This window comes from Besnoitia besnoiti, chromosome IV (assembly GCF_002563875.1).
Source record: "Besnoitia besnoiti strain Bb-Ger1 chromosome IV, whole genome shotgun sequence".
Taxonomy (NCBI): domain Eukaryota; phylum Apicomplexa; class Conoidasida; order Eucoccidiorida; family Sarcocystidae; genus Besnoitia; species Besnoitia besnoiti.
The window spans coordinates 600,260-628,209 of record NC_042359.1 but is presented as its reverse complement, the minus strand read 5'-3'; the positions used below and the strand labels follow the sequence as shown (position 1 = coordinate 628,209).

At 62.1% G+C, this 27,950-nt stretch overlaps 3 protein-coding genes across 3 annotated transcripts; all 3 read left to right on the top strand.

Moving 5' to 3' along the window:
- Positions 1 to 968: 968 nt before the first annotated feature.
- BESB_052310 (uncharacterized protein) lies at positions 969 to 10,125 on the top strand (the record flags this gene model as incomplete). Its single annotated transcript, XM_029363666.1, has 7 exons — positions 969 to 1,125; positions 1,409 to 3,289; positions 3,553 to 4,182; positions 4,638 to 5,557; positions 5,931 to 6,665; positions 7,230 to 8,122; positions 8,598 to 10,125. The coding sequence occupies 7 exons, from the start codon at positions 969 to 971 to the stop codon at positions 10,123 to 10,125; spliced, it is 6,744 nt and encodes a 2,247-aa protein (XP_029219589.1).
- Positions 10,126 to 10,514: 389 nt separating this feature from the next.
- BESB_052300 (uncharacterized protein) lies at positions 10,515 to 17,110 on the top strand (the record flags this gene model as incomplete). Its single annotated transcript, XM_029363665.1, has 2 exons — positions 10,515 to 12,495; positions 12,627 to 17,110. The coding sequence occupies 2 exons, from the start codon at positions 10,515 to 10,517 to the stop codon at positions 17,108 to 17,110; spliced, it is 6,465 nt and encodes a 2,154-aa protein (XP_029219588.1).
- Positions 17,111 to 20,067: 2,957 nt separating this feature from the next.
- BESB_052290 (uncharacterized protein) lies at positions 20,068 to 27,692 on the top strand (the record flags this gene model as incomplete). Its single annotated transcript, XM_029363664.1, has 9 exons — positions 20,068 to 21,621; positions 21,876 to 22,775; positions 23,076 to 24,192; positions 24,638 to 24,843; positions 25,279 to 25,506; positions 25,793 to 25,888; positions 26,162 to 26,239; positions 26,739 to 26,824; positions 27,218 to 27,692. The coding sequence occupies 9 exons, from the start codon at positions 20,068 to 20,070 to the stop codon at positions 27,690 to 27,692; spliced, it is 4,740 nt and encodes a 1,579-aa protein (XP_029219587.1).
- Positions 27,693 to 27,950: the final 258 nt, after the last annotated feature.

Sequence of the window (27,950 nt, the reverse complement as noted above, 5' to 3'; positions counted from 1 at the left end):
CTGTGCTTCTCAACCCTCGCGCATGGTGAAGCCCCGGTACTACTTTTTCCATGTGCTTGGCGGCGAAAGCCGTCCTTCACCATTTCCTCAGTAAGATGCTTTACAGAGCTTCGTGCCTTTTTCAAAGCCATGGCTCGGAGGAATAGACCCATACGTTTCCATGCTCGACTGCCAGTGAGTGTCGACAATGACCTGTGACCAGAAGTATCCCAATACACATCGTACGACGTGACCACCAAGGGGCGACGGTGAGACAGTCGAAAACAGGACGCTCAGATGCTTTTCGTGTTGGGTCGCCGCATGTGCTAGGGCTACGCACACAGCGCGAGGGCGAACCCTAAAAAATGGCGGGCCGGCAACAGGTAGCCGGGGACCGCTGCTGGTTTCCAGCAAACGAAAATAACATGGGGAACAGTCATGACGGAAAGGCCAGACACGCTATCCGACCTCAACCGGCACTTCATAGAGCATTCGCAGGCCACAAACCACCCGCTATTGCACCCTCGAACCGTGAATCTGAAACACAACCTCCGGCAAGCCGCACGAACGCGAACCTGAACCGTTGGCGTGCCGCACGGAGATATGACGACCAACATTTCGGACATCTCCTGTGTGACTGCTCCTTAACTACACTTCGGACACAGAAGGACCTGTGCATGCTCCTTGAGGATGCTTTGCGTAGCTCTTTAGACTATGATACTGTCCTGATGGGTCACAACAAGTTGCTGCTACCGCAAGGAGCTGCAGGGCGGCGAAGACCCGCTTCGAGGAAGGCACCGCGAACACAAGAGTCAGGCCACCCCTGCTGCGGTACCCATTATTCACCCAGAGTGGAGGCAGCGGAGCTCGCTGAGAGCTTGTGGAAATGGCAACGTTCCACTGTGAGACTTAACAACCGGATCGAGAACGCTGTCAGCAGAGTCACTCGATGGAGGACCGAGATACCAGAAACCCTTACCACGTTGCATATGGGCCCCAATGGTACGTTGCTTTGGGGCATCGCCCACGAATATGGAGACCATGCAGGTTTTTGGTGGAGCAGTGAGGGGCAGAAAGCGCTTCATACGCCTGGACAAGGTGGCTCGCTCGTGGCGCTCTCTGAGCATTCCGATGATGCTCTAACCGGTGAGGCAGTCTCGAAATGACTGGCAGCTCAGGCTGCCGAACAACCTGCAGCACTACACATACGATTCACCATCAGATTTCAGTAATGCGCTTGATGAAAGGCGTTTTAAGCGTTCGGCGAAAGCTTGGGTCATTTTGCAACTGCGATGCTTCTGCGTGGCCTGTGCTCACGGAGATGCCTCCAGCAGGGGCTGACGACTTGACTAGGATACTCCTTCATACTAAGGACCCACATGGTGCGGCTCGTATGTTGTTCTGCTGCCTGTGTGCCTTCCGGTGGCAGCTCTACAGGAACTTTTTTCCTTTGTGGGCGCGTACGCTTGTCATTTTCGGTGGCTGGCGTCTGGAGCGCTGTTGGTCCACCGTCGTTTTCTCCGCACACATCCCTGGAGGGGGTGGCCGTCGTACGATGGCCCTCTTGCAATCGACGAACTCTCAGTCCGCTGCATCAGTTGGCTTGGAGCTGCGTTCAAGAGTCTGCTCTCAAGCTGCGTCAAACCCAGCCACGCGCGTCATGCCTGCTTGCTTCTGCTCTCGCCCTCTGCGTGGTCGCCATATTTTCACAAGTCTTTCTGTGAACACACAGAGTATTCGGGGCACGGCGCGGACATACACAGTGTCTCTCACGGTTGCTCTGCCGGTCTGCAATCCTCCTGCAGTTGGCCCTCAAATGCCACCGGCACGCGATTCTCTAGGAAGCGATTTAAACGTCTACAGAACATTCTTTCAGCGAGTGCGGCCTGTTCACGTACGGTGGTCGCGGTTCTTGTGGCGTCCCGAGTCGCCAGCCAGCTCTTCTCTCTCTTCTTCCCGTCTTGTTATGGGCCAGGAGATGCCGTGGAGGCACGACGGAACTCGCCGGCATTCGAACGTACGCCTCCCTGCGGCGAAGCCACACCACTCTTGCGCCCGGCTGTCCCCGAGGCACAGCGGAGGGCCTGCTGCAGCATGTGCAAATGCCTGCTTATCAACGAGCCGATGCCGCGCAGGAAGGCATTGCCCCTGGCGGATGCCCCCGCTGGCGGTCTCGCTGGGGGCCCTGTCTCGCTAACTGCGAATGGACGATTTCGTGCGGATGGACGTTCTGCTTTCCTGCTCTCTGAAAGAAGCACCGATCATCTTCGAGGCTTTTTATGCTGCTGTGATCGGCCCGCGTTTCGCAGGCGGCTTGCCGCAGAGGGGATTTACCCAGACAAGCCGCGTTCGCTTCTTGAGCAGAGATTCTCGTCTGCGAGGCCCGGGGGATCAAACAGGCAGCAGCTGGACAACTGTCTGTGGCTTCTCGCCGCGATCCTCGCTCCGGCCGGGAACCACGCGCGGAGTCTCTTGTTCATCGCGAGGCTCTGCTTCCTCGAAGCCAAAGCAACAGAGAAGCGGAAGTTCGCCGCGCCCCCCGCCCCACTCAGGAAATGTACTCGACGCGGGAGCGCCTGTGAGCCTGTTGCGTACAAGGCATTGCTCCGTGAAGCTGCAAATGGAGCCACTCTGCGAAACGCCTACGAGGTTGCAGAGGCACACTGGCCCGATGGAGCAAGAGAAGCCGTTCGGGACGCCAGCTTGTACGGGGCAAACGTCCGCCGCGCGGGACGCCTCCACACCGGCGGTCACGCGGCATCCGCGCGACGTGGCGCTGGTTGGAGGCAGCGACATTTCAACGCTTTGCGCCAAGGGTTTCGCCAGGCAAAGGCGATAGAACAGGGGACGCTCGCGCTTCTCGCGCGGCTGCCAGTCGAGAGCGTCCTCAGCAACCTTGCCCCTATCCCAGAGCCTCGCGCCCGCGATTCCTGGCTGTCTGGTCCCTCCGATCCTGCGCCAGATAGAAGGCAGGACGTGCCTTCTCAGCCGCTCGAGACACCGGAAGTCGCTGCAAAATCGGCGCTGGCGCAACGTCCAGCACCCCAGGAGAAGTCGTGTGCGGAGTGCGAAGCGGCCAAGCCGGATGGGGAAGCGCGGTCTGCAGCTACCGAAGGAGCGCAGGACTCCGTCACAGGTCAAGGTCACGCCAAGCTGAATGCCCACGCACACATGCGATATGGGTTTCGAGACGAGGTCGACCGAGTAGTTCCCACGGCTGCGTTTGAGGATCGTGGCTCGAAGACACTTCGTGTGGAGGCCCACGGCGAAATTGCTGGCCTTACGTATCTATGTTGTCTCATTCAACACGGTAAGACCCTTGGGACTAGGAGTGCCTTCTGGACGACAGGAGCGAATGAATTCGCTGGCGCCAGAATCCATACTTCAGCGATGACACGCGAACACGAAAGCAAATCCCCTGAAAAAAACGCCACTGGGGCCTTCCAGCCCCCGTGAGCATCCTGGCTTGTTGCGCCTCTCGATTGCTTCCGCTCCCTTGGCTTCCCCGCCTGTGCGCCCCGGCAGCCGTCCTATGTTTGCCTCTTTCGGTGTCGCTCTGGTTTCTCCCTGCAGCGCTCATTCAACTGAATGCGCTCATCAGCGCGATTTCAGCATTGCTGTCTACGTCGCCCTGGTTGGCTGCAACGCGCGTGAATTCCCGGCGCAGACGAGATCGCACGCGAGCGCATGAGTGCGGCGCGCGTCGTCTCTTTGTGAAGCTTCGAAAGTTCCTCACTTGCCTCCTTTTTCGTTCTCTTCTGCACGCGCTCCGAGCTCACCGGCGGGCGCCCCTGCACTGCACGTTCGCTGCGGGCCCTCCTCTAGCGCGCTCTCTCCTCAGCTCTCCGTTAGCAGCTCCGCCGGATGCGGCCCTTGTAGACCCTTGGTCAGGCAGCGGCGCCAGCGGCATGCCATTTCTCCAGGCGGCGGCCGCCAACGCCACCCGTGTGCTTGCTGCGTCAGTCCTGCCGGCCTCAGGACGCCCTGTGGACGCGGCGAAGTCTGCAAGAGATCCCGGAAGCGCCTGGCACTTGGAGAGACGGCTCGCGGCAGTCCTCCAGTCCCTCGCAGAAATGCATGCGCCCGGACAGGAGCTGCAGATGATCTTCTTGCAAGCGCTGCCGGCGCTCGTCCTCGGCGCGGAAGTCGGCAAGGAGCTGCTGACGCATCACTGGCCGTGGGGCCTCCTGGACACCGAATTTGGTGGGTTGAGACGAGGCCGACTTTGGAAGCCTAGGTCATGCTGTTTGTCTGCGCCTCTTCTGCTTCCAGGAGGGGAGAGAGCGTGAAACAGTTGCAGCCTTTCTCAGCGCCTATGCGCGAGTCAGGGCGCGTTCCCTACCGGCTGTGCTGCTGGGGAATAGGCATTCCCTCGATTCAGTCCCGGCCGCCGTCTATCTCTGGTGGCGTGGCCTCGGCTGCGGGGGCTCGCGTCTCTCTGTTCTAAGACCCGCAGATGTCCGTTTTGTGTCAGGGAGTTTCTGCATGCGTTGCAACGGTTCTGTGTGCGAAGCGATAGAGCGCCACACACGTGGAGCACCGATCGCGCGTCGGCGCGGCCGAAATAGAAAGCGGACCGAGGAGGCATGCGAGTCAATATAACCGCGCACACAGATGCTTCCGTGTCTCCTGTCTGGCTTGGCTCTCCGCTGCTGCAGCTCTGCTCGCTCTTCTTGTCCTCGCGGAGCCGAAACCCATCCAAGTCCTCAGTGCGTGGCAAGCGCGAGTCTCGGAAGCAGATATCGTCCTCCGCACGCTCGCCGCTCTGCGATCTGCAACGCGCCCCCGGGTGTTTTTGCGGAAAGCGCCCGACCTTGATTGGGCTTCTGCATTTCGCCGGCCTTGCTCGGCAGGTTTTTCTTCTTCGAGCTCTCTCTCGCCGGCTTCTGCGCTGCGGTTCCCTCCTGTCACAACCGGCGCGTCGCCAGGCCACTCTCAACTGTCTTTTCCTCCGCTCGTGCTCTCGCTGGGCTCGACGGATAGAGATTTCGGCAGCGCCGCCCGACGGCTGCGGCCGGCAGAGGAAAGCAAGTATCCGACAGCCAGTGACGGGAGCGTGGAGGAGACAAGCAAGCAGCTCTCGCGGGGTCGGGGTGCCTCAGCCATGGCGCTTACTCACAGCGTGTCTTCTCGTGGCCATGTGGACTGCGGCGATGCGACGCCCGAGGGTCCAGCTTTTTTGACGCTTCCGCGCATGCGCCGCCATCTCCACGCGCGCAAACAAGGCCGCACTAAGAGACCTGGCGCGGCCGCATGTGTCTCGCCGAGTCTCGTTCTCGAGAGGCCTTTCTCTGCTGCGACGCAGGAGGCCGCTTGGACTGCAAGCCGGGCTGCGTTCCCCGCGAGCGACCGTAAAGAAACACAGGCGCCCTGCGACCGCGCGCGAGCCTGGCGCATTCGCCGCCTCATCCAGTTGGCCGTCTCGGCAGCTCCGCTTCTCGCTGTGTCCAGCGGAGACTCATCGCCGCTTCGCCGTGAGGGGGGGGCGCGTGAGCCGTCTCGCGCGTCGCTCCTCGCTCGCATCGGGGCTCGCTCCGCGCACCCTGCGTGCTGCACTGTAGCAGCCATGCTAACTCAGGTACAGACACAAGAAAAGATGTGTCATTCTGCTGACGCAAGTCTTTGCTATTCCCGCGCCGCTCACTCTCTCTCTTCAGCGATGCTAACTCCCGCCCTCCGCTGGGCAGGAGGACGTGCGCAACAGGGCAAGATGAAGGAATGAAGTTTCGTTTGCGCGTCTCTTCGCAGGCAGCCTCGAGGCTAACTTGGAGTGAGCCACGAGCCCCGGAGCCGTTGCGTCCGGTGTACGTAGGAGTCTCTTCTGCTGTCTGCTGCACTCGTGAGCGCTGGGAGCCAGTTGGTGCGTCCTTCGCAGGGCGACCTCGTTCTTACGTGAGCGCGTGTCTTCTCTTTTCCCCTCTCTCTCTCCCTCTCTCTGCCTCGATCTCCAGATTCTTCTACAACGCTTCCAGTCCTTCGCCGGAGCGCCTGACGGGCTCAGCTTCTCGAGGGGAGACGAAAAGCGACTTGAGGGCGACGGGCAATTCGACCCCGCGGCTGACTGCGGGGCCTGCGTCATGCGCGGCGGAACCAGGCAAGCCTCGGACCGCCGCATCGAGCGCGACGCCGGAGAAACTGCTGCAGCACCAGGCAGGCGAGCCGCGAGAGAGACAGGGCAATCTGGAGCAACAGGCAGGCTCAGCGGACACGTGAAAGGGGACGCGGGAAACGCAGGCGCATTCAGAGACGGCCGTGAGGCAGGCGAGCGCCCTGCAGAGCTTCCTTGCCTCTTCAGGCTCCTCTGTCGAGCCGAGCGGACGGATGCGGCGGAGTGGGACGAAGCCAGTATGCCAGAGGCCGCAGGATGCGAAGGTGGCGGCGGTTCGGTGCGGCAGCAGGCAAGCGCGGACGAAGACGAGTCAAGCGACGGCACGACCGCCACGGAGCGGGGGGCGAGTGCGTCCGAAGGGGACTTTGGTCCCCCGGAGGAGATCCGAGGGACAATCGCAACCGCCTCAGTTTCCGGCGCCTCGCGCGGGGCTTCGCGGCGCTTCTGCGGCGGGCGTCGGCACCCGTCGCAGACCCGACCAGCCCACCTCCGTTGCGCGCCGCGAGGGGCAACCGACCGCTTGCGAGGCCAAAGAGACTGGCGGCGCCCGCCCTCGTGGAGGGTCCCTGCGTCCCGGGTGAGCGAGTCCGCGCGCCGCTTCTGCGGCTGCTGAAGCGAGTCGACGCGCCGCTGGCAGCGAGGGGGGCGGCGAACCCCCCCGGCGATCCCGGGGCGACTTGGCAGACGAAGATGCGAAACTCAGGTGAGAACAGCGAGCGAAGACGGTTGAAGCCGAAGACCACACAGGAATGAGAGACGCGAGGGCGAGACGTGCCTCCGCGAGGCCAAGAAGCGCAGCTTCTCGAGGAGGCGCTCTTCAGCCAGCGCGATCCGTGGACGAAAGGCCTCGACACACACGCTGCATCACGGAAGCGTAGGGGAATCGCGTCGTACGCCTCTGTTGACGAAGCGAGCGCGAATGCCGCGGCGTTCAGCGACAGAGAGGCGCAGCTGCCATGAGGCGCGATGCCGCCATCCCGAGTCTAGCTCTCGAACCTGTGAGTTGGAGAGAAAACCCTTCTCGAGGATTATTAACACATGTGCAGCATAGCTACACACAAGCATGCCTACAGGCATGGCCGCGAGGCCGCCGGTGCGTCTGTTTTGCGATGTGCCAGCAGACCTTTTCTCGGATTCTCAGCTTGAATTTGTGGAGACTCTCATCGCGGCCCTTCTTCTTCTTCCGTGGGCCCCTGTGCAGTCGACCTCAGGGCATCCACCAGACGGTTTTTTCTCTCCCGCTGGTTCTTCCTCTGATGGTTCCTCGCCCGGCGCGATTTCCGCCTCTGCCTCCCTCGGCGTCTGTTTCCCTTCGAGTTTTTCGATGGAGACGTTCTCTTCTCCCCCACGGCGCTCGTCGTCCTCTGCACTCCGCTACGCCGCTTGCTGCTCACAGTCCCCTGCTTCCGTCGCTCCTTCTTCTCAAGCCGTCGCCGCTGCGTCCTCTTCTGCCGCAGCGTCATCGTTTGCGGCCTTGTCTCCGGTCATGCATTTCGCGAGCTGCTGTAGGCCGCAGCACGCTCAAGCAGCCGCGATCGCGAGTCCTCGTTTTCCTCTCTCCCGTCGTCCTCAAGGAGCTGAGGCAAGCGCCAACGCGACGACGAAGAGAGCGAGGAAAGGCGCGGATGACGCTGCGGAGACTGCGGAAAGCGCAGGCCAGGAGAGGCCGCCCGCGGAGCGTGAGAGATGCTTGAGGTGCGGCAAAGATGCGGGGGCCGCGGGAGAGGCGTTGCCTGCGAAACGAGAGAGCGATGCGAGGGAGACAGCAGACAAACCCACGAAAGAAACATCAAAGAGAGGGCCTGCGGAGGCGGAGGTGAAGAGAGGAACTGCGACGGCGGACGCGCGAGGGGAGAAGCGTCAAGCAGCAGATGGGGAATTTATGGCGCCGCACGCCGAGAGCCGCGTCTCCGAAGAGGATGCGACAACCTCGTTCCACCCGTGGGCTCTTCTGGAGCTCTTCTGCGAAAAGAATTCACTCTGGAGGGGACGGCGGCGCGCCCGTGGACCTCTCCTCGACGAATCGCTCATTCAGTAAGCCCCTTAGGTTCGATTCGAGTGGAAAACGAACGACAGCTTCGCCACGCTTGCGTGTCAGATTGTGCGTGCTGAGTCAAATTCAGCGCATATGTTGAAGCGGCACGCTTGTGGATGGCGAAGAGAACTACGCAGAAACATACGCACGAAACAGCTCATTGTGTGTGCGCAGATGCATACAAGCTTACACATCTCTCTCTCTATCCGTATATCTCTCTACCTCCCTGTCTCTCTCTCTCTGTCTAGCTATCTGTCTCTCATCTTTCTAGCGAACTGCACACACGCGCTGCACGACGGGGAGACCGAGTGGGCGAAGTGCACACATGACACGACGCATGCTTGCATATGCGTTGATAGTTTTGATGTGGAAAAGGTTTTGTACCCAGAGTTCGCATCTGCGAAAGAGGGCCTGCGGGTGCCTCTGTGCGGGCGGAGGCGAGTGAAGCTTTTTCGAAATTTCTTTGTTGCTCAGGGCGGCACCGTTCTTTGCATTCCTTCTCCTTGAGACGGATGTGCTCGCGCTCGAGGAGGCTTTGACAGATGCGACCCCTGCGAAGAAGCGTTCAGTCTTTTCTTCTCCCTCGAGCTATTCTTCCTTTCTTTCGTCTTCGTCTGCGAGCGCGGCGGCTCTCTCGGGTGTTTCGTTGCCTTGCTCGGCGCTGCGCTTCTCAGCTCCTGCGTCGGGGCTGGGCGAAGGGCAGCCCAACGAAGCGCCCACTGGCGCCTCTGCGCGAGGGCGCCTTACACGCCTCCTCCGTCTATCTCTCCTTCTTTGCGCGAGCGTGGCGCGAACCCTCTGCGTCGCCGGGACCCTTCACCTTCTCCTTCTGCCGCTCAGCGTGCGCCAAGCCCTGCGCCTCCTTCGCCTCGTCCAGGCCTCCTCTGCGGGCAGCGCGGCGGCGCTGGTGACTCTGCCGCCGCCCTCCGCGAGTCGCCAGGGTGCCGCTGCGACGCAGGCAGGCCGCGCCGTGCACGACGAGGGGCTGCACATCGCGCGAGACGATATTCAGAGATGGAGCAGGCGCGGACGAAGCGAAGCGGAAAGCCAAAACTCGAACCGCAGAGGGCGCAGCCTTGCGCGAGGACAGAGGCGAGCCGGCACGCGCGAGCAGGCCTCTGGCGACACGCGCGCAGCCGCAGAGGCCTACGCGGCTGCAGAGCACCTACGGCTCCAGTCGTCGGCAGATCGACCTGCACACCTTACGCCTGAGAGACCTTCGAGCTGCGGCGCCTCTCTCCACGAGGCTGCATTGGAGGCGCTTCTTTCGTGCGACTCTCTGCATGCAAAACTGCGCCGAGAAGCTGGCGTCTTTTCGCTTGTGTCGTTCGACGAAGGGCCGCCGCACTTCACACAAGTGTCTTCGAGTCAGTCGCCATCTCCAGCGTCCTCCCGTGCTTCTTCCTCGCTCTCGTCTTCCCTCTCTTTCTCCTCGCCAAGCGTCGATTTGGCTCGCCGTGGCGCTTCTTCTCGCCCTGTGTCTTCCCCGCGCTCGTTTGTGCTCCCTTCGCCTTCTCCGTCGTCTTCGGAGTTGTTTGCCAGTGAGCAAGCTCAGGCATTTCCTCCTCCGCACGCACAGAGGAAAAGCGGAAGGGACAATGAAGGCGACGCGGCGACGGCAACGCTCGTCAGGAAGCAGAAACGAGATCTCGCCCGGCTTCTGGTCTGCTTTAGAGGACGCCTCGAGGCCGTCGTTGCCGCTGAGAGAGGGGCGGAGCCGACTGGCGAAGGCGAAGAGGAAGGAGAGGAAAACTTGGGTGAAATCGAGAAAGAAAATGGAGAAAGAGAAGGGGCGCGCCACGCGCGGATAGGCGACGCCGCGGCGGCGAGTAGCTGTCTGACAAGCAGCCTGAAGAAAGGCGAACTGAAAAAGGCGAGCCGGAGAGAAATAAGAACACAGGCGGCGGACGGGACACACGAGAAGGGCGCATCGACCGAGAATCCACAGCGAGAAGCAGAAAAGCAGAGCGTAAACGAACTCAGGGGGGAGGAGCACCTTTGAACCGTGAACTCGTCGAAAGAGCTGGGAATGCTGAGACGGCGCAAGAAGAAGGGAGGAAAGATCCAAGCAGAGCCACAGCGCGTCGCGCGGAGGAAAGCGACAGGCAGGTGGGAGACGCCTTAGGGGGTTACGTGGCCGCAGAGAAACAGGAAGCAAAGAGCCCGGAACGGGCAAGACGACAGCACTTAGGCACAGAGCGAAGCTGCAGAGAGATGAAGCGAGACTCGGATGCGAAGGCAAGACACTTTCGGCTGTCTCTTGACTCGAACGAGGTCACCTGCTCTTCTTCCCAGAGTCCACGAACTCGCGGGCTCTTTCCAATCCCGGCTCTTCCTTCTTCGCTCGCCCCTCAAGCTCTGTGGAGGACGCTTTGCTCGCGTTACTCTCTCATGAGAACAGAGCCTCACTCTCCATCTAGCGAACCTTCTTCCGCATCGCCGTCAACAACATCTCGCGCTCCGTCTGTCTCCGCGCCGAGCGCCTGCGCGCCTTCTCCTCTGTCGTCTTCTCCTCCCTCCGTCTGCCTGGTCTCGCCGTCTCCGCGTCGCTCGTCTCGCGCGCGCGCGCCTTCAATGCGCGCGCCGGCGTCTCCTTCTTCTTCCTCTCCTGTCTCGCTTTCTCTGTCTTCGTATCCTCGCTCTCCTCCTTCCGCGCCTGCGCCTCTGCGCAGACGCGGCCGCGAGACATTGGAGGTGCGCAGCGATCTCGCTGGGATTCGCGCCGCGCTCAAGTCGCTGAGCCTCGCCTGCCAGAGGTGGAAGCTGCAGATCGAACAAGGAGAAGGGCGACTCAACGCAGAGCAGCGAACCTGGGGGTCTTCGTTCTTTCACCACGAAAATGAAAGACGAGCCGCCGCAGCCAGAGAAGGAGCGCGGTTGAGCGCGGCGACCGACGATGAAGTCGACTCTGGCGAACGCGAAGAAGGAGAAAGGCACCGGGTCGACGTGTGGAGCGACGCCAGGCGGACATTAGCCAGGACGAAGCATGAGGGCGGAGACGCACTCAGGCACTCAGCCTGGAGACAACGTCGCGATCCCAGAGATGCTAGAAAAGCTGCCGAATCATGTTTGTCTGTCTTGGCTGGTGTCCAGCCTTTATCTGCCTCCGCGGATAGGTCATTCAAGCTGCCCATGGCTCCCTCCGCCTGGGTGACGATGCCGCCCATGCGATCTTCGAAGGAACGCCCGCGCTCTCCGCTTCTTCAAACCGCAGCCGAGATTTCACATTTTCTTCTCCTTCTCGAAACACGCGTCGTCGCGCTCTGCGTGCGGCGGCCCCCAGCCTTCCTGCGGAGCGACAGAAACGGCGCAGTCCGCCCGCCGAGGCCTCGCGTAGAGGAAGAGACAGCTGCCGCGAGAGACGAAGGCGCAGGCGGAGACACACACTTGCGAGTCGATCAGCGAGGAGAGTCAAGAGACTCAGAACAGGACGGCGAGGATGCGCGGGAGCGAAACAAGCGGGGACGCACCCAGGAGCTGTTGGGCATCCTCCAGCTTTTGGTGGATACTCCGGTGCTCCCCGAAGGTTCCATAGCTTCGATATTCTGTCGTGTCCCCCAAGGTGAAAACGCCGCGTGCCTTCTCTCTGCCGCTTCCTCAGCTTCTGAGCTTTCCCTTGCGCGGAAGGAGACCTGCAATCAGCATTCTCCTTTTCCGGCAGACTGCAAGCCTTCCTTCACATCTTCGGTCTGCGCTCTTTCGCTTGCGGAGTCCCGCTGCTGCGACGCGTCGCCTCGCGTGCAGCCGCAGTCTGCGCCGCGCTCTCCTTCGCTCCACTTCGTCACGCACTGCCTTGTCGCACTCGCCTCTCGAGTTATCAGGAGTCTCTGTCTGGCTTCCACAGAGATCGCGTCTCGGGGCGTTTCTTCGCGGCGGCCGGAGGAATCCGCCTGCCCTCGTCGCGCTCGCAGCGACGCCTCCGAATGGGCGCCTACGGTTGCTTTGTCGCCTTCGCCTCGTCTCAGCGCCTCCACGTCTGCTGCGATGCCTCCGTCGTTCCGTTCCTTCTCGGCAGCCACGCAGCTGATTTCCTGCGGCGCTTCTCCCCGCGGCCTCGTCCCGTCGCCGCCCTCCTCGCTGGCGCTGCAGGCGGCCTCCACTCCTCGGGCGCGACTGCCGTCGCTGGATGTTCCGTCTCTGCGGCGCGCGTCGTCTCCCATGGAGAGTCTCTTCGACTTGCTGTTGAACCCGCGCACCCCGATCGCGTGCCTGCTGCCTCTGGTGCAGGCTGTTCGCATTGACACGAGAGACTCCTTCCTCTTTGCCTCGCTTCTGCGCCGCGCGCTCGCGGGAGTGTGCCTCGTCCTCCCCCCCTCCCCCCTTCCCCTTCTCCCGCCGGCGCGGCGCAGCGGTTGCCGCCTGCGCCTCCTCGGTTGGCGTCGCGCTCGCGTGGCGGCGTTTCGTCTTTCTCGCGTCGTTTTTCCGTCTCATCTCTCCGTCGCTCTTCTTCGCTTCCCTCCGCTCGCTCGCCTCGGCCGTCGTCTGCCGCGCCTGCGCCCGCAGCCCGCCGAGCGTCCTCTGCTGCCTCGTCGCGCACCGCTTCTCCGCGGCGGCACACATCTCGCTCGCGCCCATTCGCCTCGTTGCGAGGCTCGTCGCCCGGGATTGCTGTCTTTCCTTCTTCGCCGGGTCTCTCTGCTTCGCTGCACGTCACGCTCGCGGCGCCTCTCGAACCGGAGGAGAGATTTTTTTCGTGGCAGTGCAACCGCTGCATTCTGCTGCCGCACCTGCTGAGGCGCTTCGACGTGGGGAGCTGGTGCACACATCTGCTCCGCGCCGCACCCGTGAACAGAGACGCAGCGCCGAAAAAGCAGAAAAAATGCGGAAACCGCAACTTGAACCTGACGCCATCGGCGGACCCCGAGGCGAACTCAGGAGCTCCGAAACACGCGAGTCGAGAAGCGAATTCCGCTGAGAAGAGCGCGACGAAAGGCAGACACCTGCCTGACGCAGGCGATGACGGCGGCCAGAAGCGAGGGCGAAGGAGCAGAGGCGAGGAGAGGGAAACTTGCGGAGACGCGGAAACCAGTGAAGACCGACAACCATGCTCTATAGAGAGCCACATGTTGCTGAGAGGCACGCGAAGTCGCGGCGATCGGAGTTGTGACCTGAACGACGAGACGCCGCTCCCTGAAGAAGAGAGCCAGGCACCTGAGTTGCATTCTCAAGAGTTGAGAGAGGCCAAGCGCGAACTCCTCGTTACAACAGCCCTGAATCTTCTGAACACCACACTCCGTTTGGCAGTTTTGAGAGACGAGAAGACGCAGGCACATCGACGCAGAGGCCAGGCAGACACGCGCGGGCTGGCGTTCGCCGAAGGAAAAAGCACCGCTGTGCGATGCCAGAAGGAAAGCGAAGAAAAGATAAAGCTCCGGGAGCGACCTGTAATTAATGGTTGTCTGGTTGCCGCCGGCTCATCATTCGCCGCTTCGCCGCCTCCTGCCTCGCGGCTGTTTCCCTCCTCACATACGCGGTTCAGGCCTCTCGCTGCCCGCCCTGTCTCTTCTCTCTTTCCCTCCTCTTCTTCCTCCCTCCCGTTCGCGCATCCGCCCTCGCTCGAGTCTGATGCAGTCGGCCTCGTTGACGAGACGTACGCAGTGTGCCTGGATCTTTTTCTCTCTCTCTTTGCTACCCCGTTGTCTGCGTCGTCTTCCAGATCCCGGAACCTGCCCTGTCTCGGCTCTTTCTCGCCGCCGCTCTCTCGGTCTCCGCCCCCTCGGGGGTGCGAGCTGCGGGCCTCTTCGCGCCTTCTCGTGGCGCTTCTTCCTATGCTTCTCTCTGAAGCCCTGCCGCGCTCGCTGTTTCACGTCGCCTTCCCGAAACCCCTTCTGCATCTTCTGCTCGCCTACCTGGAGTGCAGACAGCCTCACGATGGGATTGCGACACACGCATCCGGTACGGGACAGACTTCCATTTGCGCGTCGCCCAACGGTTCGCGGCGCCGCAGCTCGCCCCGGCAAGAGCGGCAGACTCGGCTGTCGGGGTCTGCGGCTTCGGGCAAGATCTGCGGCGCCTCCGTCGGGCTTGCAGTTCTTGCGTATCGTTCGTCTGTGCGGGAGCGTCCCCTTCATCGTCGTCGTCTCCCGCTTCCGGTTTGTTCTGTGCCTTCAGCGCCCGGCTCAGCCTCCGCGTCTCCTCAGCTCTTGCTCGGCTTCCTCTCGCCGGCGTCCGCTCTCTTCATCTTGGCGGCGCTGACGCGCCGGCGCGCTCTCTCCGCCGTCGGCCTCCTGGCGGCCGCAAGCGGCACGCAGCCCGAGGGGCGAGGCGGCAAACGCGTCAGCGGCAAGAACGAAGAAACGCTTCGACGACGCGACGAGCGTCGCAGGCGCGCAGGCGCTTCAGATGGCACTTCTGCTGAGGAGCGAGGCGATGAGGGAAGACGGCAGCTGCGGCAGGACCTGTTCAGAGGCCTTCTCGCGCTGGCTCTCGAGAGACTCTTCGGGAGCGATCGCGCGACTGTGCTGGGAGGGCAGGGGCGGGGCGCGCCACTGGAAACAGTTGAAGCTCGAAAACGCATCGTGGACGCCAGACGGAGGCAGCCAGAAAGAACAGCAGTCCTGGCGTATTCCTCAGGGAGGGTCGCTGAAGCGGCGCCCGCGCCCTTCCACAGGTCACGTGCATTTGTTACATCTCGATACCAGGAACAGAGAAAGCCCGCGACGCTTCGCCAGCGCGCAGTGGCCTTGCTCGCGACTCTCCTCGTCTCGCTGGTCGCCACTGACCCCTTCCGCGAGGCCTCCAGCGAGCCCGAAGGAGCCGAGGCTGAAGCGGATGCCGCAGCACCTTCGCCGGCGGGGAGGCAGCGCTGGGCGTCAGATCAGGTCGGCGCGGAATTCCGCACGACACAGACGCGGTACGGAGAGCTGACGTTCCTGGAGACAGTTGTTGAAATCGTCGTTTCGCATGCCCTGGTTCATCTGTCGAAAGTCGAGTGTACGTACACCCTGGCGCTTGGGTTGCGCCGCCTTCTTCGCAGAGCCTGCGGGCTGCGTATACCTTCCTTCTCTCGCTCTTTCTCTTCGCTGTCGCTCTCGCCTTCGCTCGCGTTCTCCCCGTCACTTGCGTCGCATGACTCCCTCTCAGCCTCCACGGCGAGGCCATCGGCCTCTGCGCTTGTCCGGTGCGAGCGGCTTCTCAGTCTCTTCTCTCGCTGGAAGCAGGCAACGCGAAGGCACGGGATGCAAGTCAGCCGCAGCGAAAGCACCGCGGCCGCGACGCGCCTTTGCGCCTGCTCGCAGAGGGACGACTCTCCGCCTCTGAGTATAGACTGCGCCAGCCACGGCGCTCGGGTCGCACAGAGGGAATTGCATGCGGCGATTGCAGCTGCAGAAGCGAGAAATGCCGTGGTCCGTGAGAGCGGCGTCCTGCTGCTTCACGCGCTCGCGCAGGTTCACAGCGTAAGCGCATCGACTTCGCAGCGTGCATTTGGCGCGCCCTCCTTCCCTCACATCCATACCTTCCTTCTCCACAGCGTCTCCTCGATCTTCGCAGGGTCCTGCGCGCCCTGCGAACCCTGCGAAGAGGAAACCAGAAGCTGGGGTATTTCCTACCTTCAGCCCGTCGCTTCTGCCTCGCCGCGGCCTCGCTCGGTCTCGTGCCTCGTTGCGCTATACGCGTCTTCTCGCGAGCCGCCAGCATGCGGAGGCTGTGCTGCGCGCTCTCTCTCCACGTCGACGCTCGCCTCAAGTCAGGCCGCGCCGTCTCGCGCGGCGCGCTCTTCGCGCGGTGCTGGTGGGCCTCTTCCGCCGTCGCCTCCACACTCGCGGTCATCGGGATCTCTTTCTCCTATTCTCCAGCGCGCAGCGTCTCAGGAGCCGCCTCTGCCGCTCACGCATGAAGCGTTTGCGCGTCCGCAGGCTCCAGCTTTCGCTGTGCCAGCGGCTCGCCGCTTCCCCTCCGAGCGCGGCGCGGCCCCTCCGGCGGCAGCCAGAGCCCTCACTTCGAACAGGAGCGCGGCGGCGTGCACGCGCGGAGACGTTGCGGGAAAAGGAAAGCAACACTTCAAACGTCCATCTGCGTCAGAGGCGCTTCTCGAGCCGAGAGTGGAAGACACGCGGCGGGAGGGAGATACAGACGGGGGAGGCAGGCGGCGCCGCCGCGGCTGTCTCGCCTTCGCACCCGGTGGGAGGAGCTCCTCTTCTCTCTTTGAGCTCTCGCCTTCCGCGTCGTCGCACTCCTCTGAAGCTTCCGCAGCCGAGCAACCGGACGCCGACGCCCCCGACGCGGAAGATCCTCGCCCCAACGCGGCGGCGATGCGCCGGCAGTGCGGGAGCCCACGCAGCGATGCAGACTTGAGAGGCGCCCAGGCGCGCCCGAGGGGGACGAATCGAGGGCGACGGGCGCCGAGCGCAGAGACCGGAGACGCGCGGGACTCACTGTGCGTCGCGCGAGCAGAAAGAGGTGAACCGCGAGAAGACGCAGAAGATAAAAGAGACAAAGAGGCAACGACGGAGGCTTCAGTCGTCGCAGGCGCGGAGGCTCAGACGCCAGCGCGCAAGCGGCGCGCCAGCCGAAGAGCCGGGAGCTGGACGCGCCGGAGAGGCGGCGGCGGTCGAGCGGCTGGAAGCCTCTGCCGCCTCGCGGCTGGAAGCCTCTGCCGCCTCGCGGCGCGGAGACAGAAGGCGCGGGCGCGGATCAAAGGCTACTTAAGCGACGGTGGCTGCGCAGAAGATGGACTCAGAGGCGACGCGGCAGACGCGCTGAGTCGAGACCGCCACTCGTCTGCCCTCAGGCGCGCCGCGCGCAGTCCACACACGAGACGAGACGCGAGGCTGTCTAGGGAGAGACGCGGCCCTCAAGTGGTGGAAGGGCGAGGCGGCTCGCAGGCAGCTCAGCCGTTCGCCTGCGGCCGACACAGACGCGCCCGGCCAGATCCCGCCTTCGCCGCAGCCCTGGAGTCGCGCCTGCGCCCCGAAGCCCCGCGGCGTCACCCCCACGCGTCCCGCGCGGGGCGCGGGCGGCTCGCGAGTCTTGGACGCGGTCGCTAGTGTCCGGCGCGGGGCCCGAAGCGCTGCGAGGCAGACGCAAGCGGCGGAGGCTGCCAGCTCGCAGGCCGGCGACAGCCACGCACTGCAGCGAGGCCCGCGACCTCCAGCGCCCCGGTCGCCTTCGCGGCCGCGTGGTCGAGAAGGAGCAGGAGAAGGAGAAGGAGGAGAGAGAGCGAGCCTCGGCTGCGGCGCTGCGGAGGAAGAAGGAGAGGCGAGGCGCGGCTCTCAACGAAGAACGGAGAAGGAGATGGGGGAAGATGAGCGCAGTCTCTTGGACGCGAGGACGCGCGCTGCGCCGCTGCCGCTACAGCCTCGGAGGCTTCTGCATGCATGCGCCAACAGCGAAGCGAGTCCGAAGAGCGAGAGAGTGAGGGGGGGGAGAGACACGCGCGGAAATCTTCGCCCGAAGAAGCAGCGAGACGCAGACGTCGCGGAACCCCCGACCGACGCCAAGCGAGCCGCAGGCGAGTCCCATGCGTCTCGCGGCTGTTTTGACTGGTTCTTCATGTCTCGAGGTCTTTATACTCCAGCGCTAGTTTTTTAGCTCCTGCGTGGATGTCTGGTTTCGTTTATTATACTTTATAAAGCGGAGCGACGCACACGAGCCTGGGCTTCCACGATCTGGCAGGCACGAGAGTCTGCATCCTCAAGCAAAACGCTCAATCAGAATGCGCGAAGAGTTCAGGAAGCCAGAGAGCTGTGCGCATGTCTACTCGCCCACGCCATGGAGTTGATCATAGCGAGGGGACTGGCACTCTGCAGCGCCCTCGATCTTTTGCTCAGATTTTCAGCGCACAGCCTTCGATCGACGCATATGGCAGAGCGCAGAGTGGGGGGTTGGCGGAAACGCGGAAGACGCCTCAAGGCAGATGCTCAAACCCCATTTTCCTTGCGTGCGGTGCGAATTTGCGTGATCCTGGGGCAGCTCTCTCGCTCTCTACTTGCAGGCGGTTCACTAATCCGGTGTCAGACCCGCGCATGGCTGGTTCGTGTGTGCTGATTTCGCACACGCCGCTGACTGGCTGCCTCTGCAGCCCCGACCCCAAAACGCCCTTACCACCAAATCAGGATCCCAGAAGTCACCGGTCTTGACTTGCCACACAGTATGCTTATTTATCTGTATATTCATAAATATTTATATATATGTATACATGTGCACTATATGCGTAGATGTGCTGTTTTGAGGGCTCCCGTGGCAACACGATGCTCGCAAAGGAAGTACGCGACTAATCTGGACACAGGCAAAGCATTTAGGTCAAGCCGAACGACTCACTCCGTCAAGCCTGCCTCTCAAAACTCCGAACCCGCAGAGACGATGGCGGATACGTGCCGGAGGCGCGCTGGGAGATCTGCACAGAAGCATGTATGTGCTACATGCTTGTGTACATGCACGCTTGTATACATGTATGCTTGCACGTATGTATGCGCGCACACCTGTGTACACGTATTCCAGCATTTGTGCGTATATCGCATCTGCTGTTGAAGGAAGCGACCCAGCTGCGCAGCGGGGGCCTCCTCACCATCCGCATGAGACTCGCCTCGCGAACGGTGCGTCAACCGTAAAATTTGAGCTACTTTGCTGCAGGTACGCGTGTATCCACAGTCCAATTTCAGCACAGCAGACACCCTATTTGACTAGCTAGATATCTCTGCTTACACGCAGCTCGAAGGAGCTGTCTGAGCCACTAGTTCGCCTCTGCTGGGCTAGAGAATCCGAGCAAAACGGCGCGAGAGGCGATCCCCCCCCGTCGACAGGAAGATCGGCGCGACGGCAGAATCGAACGCTTCGGCATCCACTTCACCGCGCTTTGTCTCAAACCTCTGCGAGCCTTTCTGTCTCCTCTGCGTGGACGGCTCGTGGCGAGCCCGTTTTCCTCCTCTTTTTGAAGACAACGAAGCAAATTGGTTCCAGATCGTGCCGTGAATCTGTGAGAATGCTGTCTGGCGCTTGTGTCTCCGCCTGCTGCACCCTCACACAGACCAGGCGGACGACGCGGCTCGCGCTCGTCGTCGATGTCGGGGTCTGCGGCCTCTGCGTCTCCTCCCCTCGCATGCGCGCGAAACGCGATTTGGAGCTCGAGACTCGAGACCTGAGAGGCGGGGAACAAGAGCTACCCTTGTCTGCATCGCGGTGGCTTCTCAACAACAAAATTCCGCGACAAAAGGTCTTCCTGCTTCTTGTCTGCGCGCGCCGTGAGTAGACACACGAAAATACGGTCGGGGGTGAATGCGCTGCAGAGAAAGCTCGCCGCTTGTGCGCAAAGCAGGCGACCAATTTCCGCTTTTTTGCCTGCACACGCGAGATGCCCCTAAACTCAGATGCTCCATTTTCCCCGTGTTCTTTTGCGTCGCTCCACCGCGAAACAGAGCATCAAAATCGCGAAAGACCTCTTGCGGTGAGGCTTCGCGGCTTGTTCACAAAACTGTGAAGCTATCGCTCCGCCCTGCGACTCATTATCGCGGTGTGTTAACCTGTCACCTGTTTCGCGAAGATGAGCCAAGCGCAAAAACACTAGGCAAAAGTCGCGTCCAGCTCTACTATTTTTTTCCATCCGCGGCTTCGAAACCGAGCCGGCTCCTGTCACATAGGGAATTCGCGCGCAGTCCGCTCCCTCCGCCTCCATCGCAAGCCGAAGCCCGCAGAGGAAACGCGAAACTCGCGGCAAGTAAAACACACCTACGCTGACCGGCTTCTTATGTCGCCCTGGAAGGCACGTTCGCCACGCGGATGTGGCAAGCTGTGCAGCGGCGCCTTCATCAGGTTTAAAGCTGCTGCGTTTTTCCCTTTTCTCTCCGTGGGGACAGAGAAAATGGAGGCGGCGCGGTGGTGTGCCTCGCTGTAAGGGAAGGCCGCGAGAGCCTTTCCAAAATTCTTCTGCCTCGGTCTCCACATATCGCAAGCGCCCCAGAGCGGGAGCGTGTGACGTCGTTCTCCAGGCGAAAAACGAAAACGAAAAATGGCCTTTCGCGCGCCGTCTGCTTCCTCGGCCTTCGCCGATTCCGGTGGCGTGCTGTCGTCGCCACGAGGTGTACATACACCACGGAAGAACGGGGCTTCCGCGCACTCCCCGTCTTCTGCCGCGAAGTTTGAGCGTCTTTTTTCCCAGAGAAGCGGCTCCTCTCTTCTTGGGCAGGCAAGAGCCGCTGCTCCCTTCTCGTCCCCTCGCTCCAGCCTGGCGTTCGCGCGGGCGAAGGTTATCTCCTTCGAAGAGCGAAGACAAGCTGAGAAAAAACCCGATACACCGCGGTCTCCGCGCGCCTCGTCGGCGGCAGAGCGACGAGCCGAGGCTGCAGAGCGCACAAACCGTCACGGCGCGGTATCGTCTTCCGCGGCTGCTTCCGCGGCTGCCGGCGAGGGCGCGCCCCTGGAGATTCTCTCGTCTTCGGTTTCTGATCCGCCTGAGGCGTCTCCACTGTCGCAGGCCTTCTCTTCTCGGTTGTCGTCCTCCTCTTCTTCCTCCACTTCCCTCCTCTCCGCGCCTGTTTCTGACGAGGAAGAAGAACCTGTCGCGGCGTGGGGGCGCGCGACGGCCGCCTCGTCGCCTCTGGATGCAGCCTGCGCGTCCGGTGCTTCGAGTCAACAGCATTCGTCTTCAGTCGCAACTCGCTCGTCTTCATCGCCGCGAACTGGAGAGGATTCGCACGCGTCTTCTTTGGAGACACACGCGGAGTCTGCATGCCGCGCTTCTCCGAGTGCGGCGTCTTCCCGCCTTCGCGCTTCCTTGCCTCGCGAGAGAGCTGTGGAAAGGATGTCCTCTGAGCCTCCGCGTGACAGTTGTGCGTCTCGCTCGGGAGCAAAGGTTTCTTCTTCAGAAGCGCGCACGTCGCCGTCTTCTCTGCGGCGGCCTGCAGAACAGGACCACAACGGCGCGCAAGACGCGATGCTGTGCGACGGGCAACGCCTCGCGAGCCGCGAATCTGAGCCAGGCCGCCGGTCGCGCGGGCGCTCAGCCCTCGTATCGCCTGATGCCAGTTCCGGTTTTTTTTCTTCCTCGCCTTCGCTTTCCACCCCTCCTCACCCCGTGTCTCCGCCGCTTAGTGCGCAGGGGGCGGCAGGCGCGGCGGAGGCACCTGTCTCTCGGCGGCTGAGTGAAGACAGCGCCGAGCCTCGCGCATCGCTGTCCTCTCTCTTTTCGTTCGCGTCCTCTCTCTCCACGGATCGCCTCCCCTTTCCCCTGCCTGCGCGGCGCGACTCCAAGGCCTTCTTTGCGTCGCTGTATGAGCAAGCGCAGGGAGCGCCTTCGCTCTTCCCTGCGTTCGCAACGAGGGAGACAGACGCCGGAGTCCAGCAGGCGAGCCCATGCGACACGCCACCGAGCGCGAGAAGCCGCGAAGGAAGTCACGCCGCGCCGCCGCCCGCGCCGCTCGCCGCGCGCCTCTCCGAGCACTTTCTGCCTTGTTTTCGCAAAGGCCTGAGGCAGGGCGACGGATGCGACGCCCTCGTGAGGAGCTTCCACCGCGGCTTCGCCCGCGGCGGAAGAGGATTTTTTTCAGAGGCCTTCTGGAAACCGGTATGCAGACTCACGCCGGCACTGAAAGGGGGGGGTTGAAGGCGCCGCCACGCCACACTCCATCATCGAGACATCGGCTTGTGACCGGGCCTCGTTGTGCGATGGACAGGAATTCTGCACTGCGGTGCGCCTGGAAGATCCCGTTGTGCAGGCGAGCTGGGTTAGAGAGCGAATAGAGATGGACGTGTGCATCAGCGTGTTGTTTTCCTCACCGCCTGGATTGGTTTCATTCCTCATTTGTTTTTGTTTTGCAGTGTGCGCCACCGCTATTAGTCCCGCTGGAGCTTCTGTGCGACGCGCCGGGGTTTGCGTACCAGTTTTTCGTCCTCCCGGATGCGCGCTTCGCGAGGGTTCCTTCGCTCATTGACTCAGAGGGTTTTTTCTACCGGTACATTCCTGAATACAATGTTCGCGAGCTCGAATTCTTCGAGCTCGTCCAGTTCGCCTCCGACAACCTTTCGTCTTTCTCCTCGCCCTCCTCTGTCTCTCGTGCTTTCCTCTCTTCTTCGTCTCTCTCGTCTTCTTCCTCGTCTCCCCCCTCCACTTGCCTTTCCGCGTCTGTGCATGGAGCGGCGTCCGAGGACCGAAAACGCGAAAGCGGAGACGCGACAGAGGAAGACAGCGGGGAGACGACGCACGCCACGGTTAGCGCCAGCGAGAGGGGCGCTGCCCCGCCGCAGCCAAGAGTGAATGACGCTAGTAGAGCGGACGAAGGCGCGCGCGCCGCGGCCGCCGAAGCAGCAGCTGCGGCCTTCAGCGGCGACGGCGCGCATGCACCGACCGCACTGGGGAAGGCGTCGGACTTGCATTCGCCGGCGGCATGGGATGGAGCTTGCCCTCTAGCGCGCGCTTCTGCGGGGGAGAGGAAGCGCGCGGGGAGCGTGGGAGGTGGGCATCTTTCGGCGGCGACACTTCCGGAGGCGAGCCGGAGAACTCCGTCGCCGTCTTCGCCTCGCGCTTGCGCGAGGAGCGGAGGCCGCCACGAAGAAGGAAAACCGGAGGCTCCAGCGTGGCGTCCGCGGAGAGACGGCGAGCGTCCTATGAACGCCACGGCAGCGCCGGGAGAAGAAGGAACGGAGGCAACCTGGATGATGCGACTCGTTTCGAGAGGCAAAGAAGCGGGCGCAGAAATTGCTGAGGAGGTGGGAAATCAGGTGAGACTTCAAACGTCTGCGTGCCCTCTGACGTCGACAGAGCCTCAAGGAGGCAGTCAGTATGCGAGTCTGGGGGGCGAAGGCGGTTTTTGTCACAGGACGTCGCTCGCCTTGCGCGGCCGCGGATGGCTGGAGAGAACACCGCGAGCTCCGCGGCGTGCGTGTCGCAGTGCTTTTGTGCATTGGAGAAGAAACACGCGCAGCGGCGGGGTGTGCCCTAGGCTGTTGCGTTGCTGTGGCGGCGTTTCGCGTCTCGTTGCGGGAGTCTTCGTCTTCTTTCTTTTCCGTTTGCGTATGCAGGTCCGCACGGCTGCTTCGCGGCTGTCGGTGTCGCTTTCGCGGCGCGCGTCGTCTCTGTTTGCGGGCAGCGAGATGTTTCCTGATGGCCTCCGCTCGAGTCTGAACTCGTTTGACTCGAGTACCCTGGAAGTAGTCTCAGAGAGGAGCGCCTCGCCGTCGTCGCCTTCGTCGCCGTCGTCGCCTTCTTCTCAGTTTTCCTCTCCCTTTTCTTCGTCCCCTGCGTTCTCCTCTTCCCCGTCTTCCTCTTATCTCTCTTCTTCTTCTCCGCTCGCGTCTTCTTCGCCGGGCGCTGCGTCACCCCCCAGCCCACAGCTCGCGACTGCACCGCAGGACGCCGGCGGCGGACGGCGACGGCAGGAGAGCGCGGAAGGAGGCGCGCGGCCGTCGTCGGGAGCGAGGCGCGGGGGTGGCGAAGCATCTCCGTTTGCCGCAGACAGCCCGGAGCCGCTCGAGGGCGGCGCGGCGTCACAGGCCCTCTCGAAGGCCTTCTCCAGGCGCATGACATTCCCGACTCTTGGCGAGCGACTGGATGCACTCCGTCGCCACGTGAGTCGCCGCGCGACGGACTTCAAGGTCTTCCCCGCGAGTTCGCTCGCCAGCGCCCCCCCCACGGCCGAAGGGGCTGCGGAGGCACCCGCGCGAGGCGATTCTATAGGCACTGGCGGGCGTGAGGCTTCGCCGGCGCAGCCGCAGAATGCCTTTGTGCCGTCGCCTCTGCGGACGTTCCTGCCTGTCGCCTCGCGGCTCTCGCTCTCTTCTGCCTTCCGCTCCGCCGGCGACGACCCCCCCAAGCGGGATGCGGCTGCGCAGGGGTCCTCGTCTTGCCCAGGTTCTGTCTCCCCCTCGGCGCGCGCGCGAGCGGCGGCGAGCGAGAAGGAGAAGTGGCGGCAGCTCTGTCTGTCGCTGGCGTTTCTGAAGCAAAACAACCTCATTCCCGAGTTCTCAGGCATTTCGATGGTATCGCCGTCGCCGGCTGCCCTGCAGAAGGCCCAGCGAAGACGCCTTGAGGATGTCTTCGAGGGCGAGGGCTCCCGCTGGCGCCGCCAAAAATCACAAGAGGGCGGACGGCGGAGACGCTGCGAGCAGAGGAGCTCGCAGCCGCGGCTGCCCACTGCAGGTACGCCGCGAGGTTGAGCGATAGCGACAGGCGGAGATCAGTCAGCGCGCCGCGAAGGGTAAAGACGGAGAGCAACTGGAGCCGAGGCTGCGTTGAGTTGAGCTCTAAACCCTAAATGCTTGTAAAATTGAGCGGGGTGGCGAGCAGTATCTGACGGTGCCAGTGTGTGCATGCGGGGTCTGGGGCGTGAGTTCGAGGGACGTGAAGGAAGGCGGGCATGTCTCTCAGGTGATCGGTTTTCCGTCTTTCTACAGTGTGCCGCGAGTCCACGGGATAAGCAGAGAACAAGAGCGATGCAGGTTCCCGAGAGATCACAGCTAGGCATGGTGTATCGTTATTGTCGCTCTGCCAGCGGCTATCGTCTCCGCACAAATGATCCGCGATGCAGAACTGCGTGATTCAACCCGACTAGACCCCGCGTTGGCTGCTGCTTCGCGCCTTGCAGCGTTCGAGTCGGGCGTCGACCTCTCCTTCTCTCCCTTCGCTGTGCCGCGAGAGCCGGAGCCGCGGGAAGATGCAGAGGAAGAAGAAGTCGGCTGTCGAACGTTGGTGTGGGAGAAAACAGAGGAGGACGCACGAGCCTCTGGTCGACGCCAGGCGGTCTTGGAGCGCGAGAAGACTTCCCTGAGCGACGGGCTGCTGATGCTCAAGGTGCGGCCGAACGACGGCTCCCGTGTCTTCGCATCTCCTCTGAAAATCGCTCTCTCGTGCCAGTGCTTCCGTTGCCGACGCCAAGCCGTCTGTGGCTCCTTGCGTGACTCACTCTCCGCGGCCGCGCGCCTCTGCAAGAGTCGAGCGCGACGCGATTTTCCTGTTTGACTCTATCGTCTGCTCCCCGCTCTGTCCGCTGCCTCCTTGCTCGTGCCTTTCCGCTTCGTCGGGTGTCGCTTCCTGCTTACTTTTCCTTGATGTATTCTGTCGCGCCGCTGGCGCTGCGGCCTCGCCGGTCTGTCTGTCCCCCGCCGCCTTCCCTGCCTTCTTCCCTTCGCCTCTTTGGCAATTTTTCGTCTCGTCCTCAGGCGCGCTTTCTCTCGACTCTGTGCAGCAGTCCTCCGCGGGATAGACTCTTCGTTTCTCTGTTTGCAGCTTCGTTTTCCACTCCGCACGCCGTCGCTACCGTGCGTGGTTCAACTCAAACTGGGGCGGAGCTTCGTCGGTGCCCACGCGGGCGATCCTGCGTGGAACGCCCGACGCGCCGCAGACGCCCTGGGCATCAGTGAAGCGCGGAAGTGCGCGGCGCTCCAAATGCGGAGTAAAATAAAAGCTGCTCTCTTCGAGAGCTACGGCCCGGCGACTGCCGCGCAGCTCCTCACGGTAGGGAGGCTTTGGAAGGCCGACGCCTGCGCGGAGAGTCAAGTAGCCGTGAAAGGGTGGAGGGAAAAGCAGTCAGATCGGGTTCCCCGTGATGCGGATGGTAATTTTTACTTCCCGACGGCAGTAGGTCCAAAACCTCTCGTTTCCCTTCGATGATTGTCTTTGATAGTCGAAGTGCCGGCAGAGCGTCTCGTTTGCTCTCGCTTCTCGTCTGTGTCTGGGTGTCGGCTGTTGTCCGCAGTCAAGTAAATTTGTGTGGCTTTTTTTGGGTTTTTTCTCTTTTCAGAATGTGTCGCCTGCAGACGTCGGGCTCGGGGACGTGTTCCCTCTGCTCTCTGTGGAGCAGCTTCAGGGCCTTTTGAAGAGTTGGCACCACGAACGGGTAAGCCTGCGAACCTCGGCAGCATCCACTCAAGCCTAGGGGGTGGGTTTCCGTCGTCTCTCTCTCTTCGGCACGCCTGCTCTTCGGCACGTCTGGGTTCGCCTCCGCCTTCTGTGCATCGCCTTGTCGGCATCGTGCCTCGCCTCAGTTCGTCCTCCGGCGCCATCTTGTGTCGAGGCGTTTTCTTTCCTGCAGAGGCTCCGCCGCCTTTCTCCTCCGCTTCTGCGGCGCGAGCGGGCCTGTCTGTGTCGAGTGTCTTCTGGATCTCCGCAGAAACTGATGACGACGGCGCAGCCCGCTCTCGCGTTCCGGCTGGTCTACGCGTCGTTCACAGAGAGGGATGGAAGCTCAGTAAGGCGACGACGCGCATGCGATTTTCTCTCCAGACGCAGTGCGCCGCCTCGAGCCGCGGCTGTGTGTCTCTGCATCTCCGGGCCTCCAGAGGCGTTCGGGTTTGCGCTGGTCACGTCGAGTCTGCAGAAGTCTGCTTTCTGAGATGTGTAGAGTATCAGCTCTGTATGCTATTCATCAGTGCGGCGCCAAAAGACACATATATGCAAATCTATCTGTACATATAATCGAAATACATATATATGTATATACGGATATCTTCATGTATTGCGTGAGGCAGCTGCAGGAAACATCTCGATTCGACGAAAAGCTCCCGCATATCCGCAAGTGTAAAGATACGTTCATTGATGCAGAAGTGGGGCAACCTGGAATCGAGAGGTAGACAGACACGCAGAAATTCGCGGAGGCCGATACGGGCTCATAGGTGTAGACGGAGGTATGGACCGGCACCTTCGTGGGAGAGTGCGTGTGGGACGTGTAGTTTTCTTATTTTTTTTAGGGCTCGCGAGATGTGAAGCGCGTTACGTTCGACCGCGTGCAGTGCGCCACCATGAGTCCCTCCGAAGTCTTGGAGGTCCTCTACAGGTGAGGCATCCTTGTTTTTCTTCTCAACTTCGCACAAACTTTTTTTCTTTTTTCCATAGACTTTCTGAGTGCTTCCTCCCCCCCCCCCTCCCCCCCCCCCCCCCCCCCCCCCCGCTGCCTGTGGGCGCACTGGGCTGCCTCATGCGGCATTTTTCTTTCGGTTCTCGAGACTATTTGTAGGGTTCTCATCTGTCTGTTTCTGTCTTCTTTCTTCCCTCACGCCTCCCCCCTCTTTCCTCTGTTTCCGGTTCACACACCTGCTTTTCCGGCGTGCGACAGGATGCTTGTTGTTCCCTTTGTTTTCTTCGGTCCTTTGTTCTCTGCGCTGTCTCCTCTTCTTCGTGGCGTGGCGGCACTCGCGTTCCACGCATCCAAGGAACTGTTTTTTTTCAGGCTTTTTGCGCTGCATCGTCAGCTGGCGAGCGTGTGTCTGGTCAAGCTACCGGCGCTCATCGAGTGGCTGCGGCACCAGGCGTTTTTCCGGTTCTACTCGACTTCACTGTTTCTGTTCCTCGACGCCCTCGACCCGGCGGCGAGCGCGGACTGTCGTTGGGGGTCGTTTGCACACGCGATTCGCAGCGATTGCGCGTCCGCAGCGGCCTCCCCAGTCGCGAAAGATTTCACGGACATGCGCGACGATGTCGTAGGCTCCGCCGCAGCTCCATCGCCTTCGCACGCGAAGGAGGAAGACTCGATCAGCGACGTGAACGCAGGCGTGATCGAGGGGCTCGAGGCAATTCTCGGTCTCGCTCGGGAGTGTCTGTGGGGCCCTGACCGAGGGGGCCGGAAGGGGGGAATGCTGCGACGCGAGGGCGGCGCCGAGGCCGGCGAGACGCGCACATTAGATTACTTGTTTCACGGGATCTAAGAGCCCGCGGGCGTCCGCGCCTAGGATCGCCAACATGCTCCAGGTGCGGCTCTCGCGCAGAGGCTTGAAAAGGGGGGGCGGAGTCGAGAGTGTGTTTCGATTACGGCGAAGAACGCTGTGAATGCGGAGCGTTCAGCCTTCGCGGCGGTCCGCGTGCGAGCGGCGTCAGCGCGTTTTCTGAAGGCGGTCAGACTCCAGTTTTGTCGCGTGTTGGAATCGCCGAGTGGCGTCTCGTTTCCGCAGCGCTTGTTTGTATCC